The sequence below is a fragment of the Tupaia chinensis genome, unplaced genomic scaffold (genome assembly GCF_000334495.1).
Source record: "Tupaia chinensis unplaced genomic scaffold, TupChi_1.0 Scaffold000335_1, whole genome shotgun sequence".
In the NCBI taxonomy this organism is placed as follows: domain Eukaryota; kingdom Metazoa; phylum Chordata; class Mammalia; order Scandentia; family Tupaiidae; genus Tupaia; species Tupaia belangeri.
Genome location: NW_006159829.1, coordinates 194,404 through 196,275, shown reverse-complemented (window position 1 = coordinate 196,275; position 1,872 = coordinate 194,404). Strand labels below are relative to the sequence as shown.

At 65.7% G+C, this 1,872-nt stretch overlaps 1 protein-coding gene across 1 annotated transcript in view; it reads right to left on the bottom strand.

Annotated features, from left to right (window-relative positions):
* EPPK1 (epiplakin 1) overlaps nucleotides 1-1,872 on the bottom strand; it is a 26,341-nt gene that overhangs the window by 18,655 nt on the left and 5,814 nt on the right. The window contains 2 exon segments of the mRNA XM_027773274.1: nucleotides 12-1,079; nucleotides 1,082-1,866. Coding sequence (XP_027629075.1) covers nucleotides 12-1,079; nucleotides 1,082-1,866 — 1,853 coding nt within the window.

The following is a 1,872-nucleotide window of genomic DNA, read 5'->3' as shown; positions in this document are numbered from 1 at the left end:
TGGGGTTGAGCGGGTCCCGGCGCCCCCGCCCGACAGCAGCTTCTCCTGGATCTCGCCGCCCACCACGCCCGCGGCCACGGCCTCCTCCACGGACAGCCTGCGGTCGCCCACGGGGTCCACGACGAAGCCCGTGGCCGCCTGGGCCTCCAGCAGCACCAGGGCCGTGCCGGGCCTCAGCACGCCCTTCCACATGGCCTGGTAGATGCTCATCTTCTCCTGGCCGCCCGACCCGTCCTTGGCGGGCACCAGGACGCCCGCGATGCAGCTGGTGCCCTGCAGGTAGCGCTGGACCTCGCTCTCCTCTGCTACTTGTCGCACGGTTTTCTTGCCCTCCTTGAGGTCTCGCAGTGTTTCCCTGGTGATCACAGCTGAGCTGACAAGCTCGGCCGCCGTCACTTGCCTTCGGATCCCTGGGAACCACAGCTGCCTCCCGGCCCTTTCCTCCTCCTCGATCATCCTTAGGACAGCCTGCGCCACGTCCTGCAGGGCCGCCACCGTGTCTGTCCGGTATCGCCTCACGAGCTCTCGCCTCTTCTCCTCTGTCACGTACTCCGAGTTCAGCAGTGACCACAGGGAGAGCTTCTGTCCTCTGTACCTCCCCGCTGTCACCTCCACCTGCTCCACCTCCAGGGCTCTCTGTGTGGCCTCCTCGATATACTCCGAGTCCCTTGTGTCCTTCAGCACCGGGAACAGAGCCCAGCCTGTGCCTGCCTCCCGGCGGCATCGCTGCTGCAGTTCCTGGTAGGTGACCCTGTCCTGTGTGTTGGGATCCACAAACCTCTTCTTCATGTGCTTCTGGTCGGAGACTAGCGCGTACACGTCCTCGTGCAGACAGCCGCGTCTGTAGGCCGTCTGCAGTGGGAGCCGGTGGTGGTGCCGCGGGTCGATGACGCCCCCGGTGGCCACCTGCACCTCCAGGAGCCGTAGTGCATCCTCTCTGCTGACCAGTTTCTTGTCCATGGCCAGCAGCAGTGGCAGGGGCTCCCCCGTGTCCGGGTCACTATAGCCTCTGGCGGCCTTCTCAGCGTCCAGGAGCATGTCCTTCAGGTCTGCACCCACCAAGCCGGCCGCTACCGCCAAAGCTTCTGGTGGGTGCGGGGGTCCAGCAGGAACCCTGTGGCCGCCTGTGCTTCCAGTAGGCGAGCCGCGAACCCCGCAGGGATGAGCCCGTTCCTGCTGGCCTCGTCAACACACATGACCTCCTGGGTGGAGGGCACGACCACTCCTGCCACGCAGCTGTGGCCGTCCAGGCAGGCCCTCACTTGCTGCAGCTGGCCGAGGTCCTGGCCCCCGCCTGCCCCCTCACGAAACATCTCCAGGGCCTTTTTGTCGACGACCCCAGAGTTGAGCAGCTCTGCAGCTGTCACCTCCCCGTGGAGACCCTCCACCTTGATGGCTCGGTACCTCCTTTCTGTCTCTTCAATGTCGCTGGTGACAGTCGCCAACAGCTCGTCTAGGCCCATGTTCTGGGCCCTGTACGCCCTGAGGAGCTCTCGCTTCTCGGCCTCCGTGAAGTACTGGGAGGACAGCAGGTCCCAAAGCGAGACCGTGTGTCCAGTGAACACCCCCACGGGCACATGTGTGGTTGTCGCCTGCAGAGCGCGCCTCGTGTCCTCCTCCACGCACGTGCAGGCGTCTCCTTCCTTGACCAGCTGCAGCATGTACAGCCCGGTCTTGGGGTCCCGCATGCAGCGGCGCAGCAGCTGCAGGTAGGTGAGGTTCTCGTGCGTGTTGGGATCAAAGAAGCCCTTGGTGTCGTCGCCGGGGTCCGCCAGCACGCGGTTCGTCTCCTCGTCGAAGTAGCCGCGCTGGTAGGCCACCTCCACGGGCAGACGGTGGCTGTGCACGGGGGCGGTGATGCCGCCCCGGGGC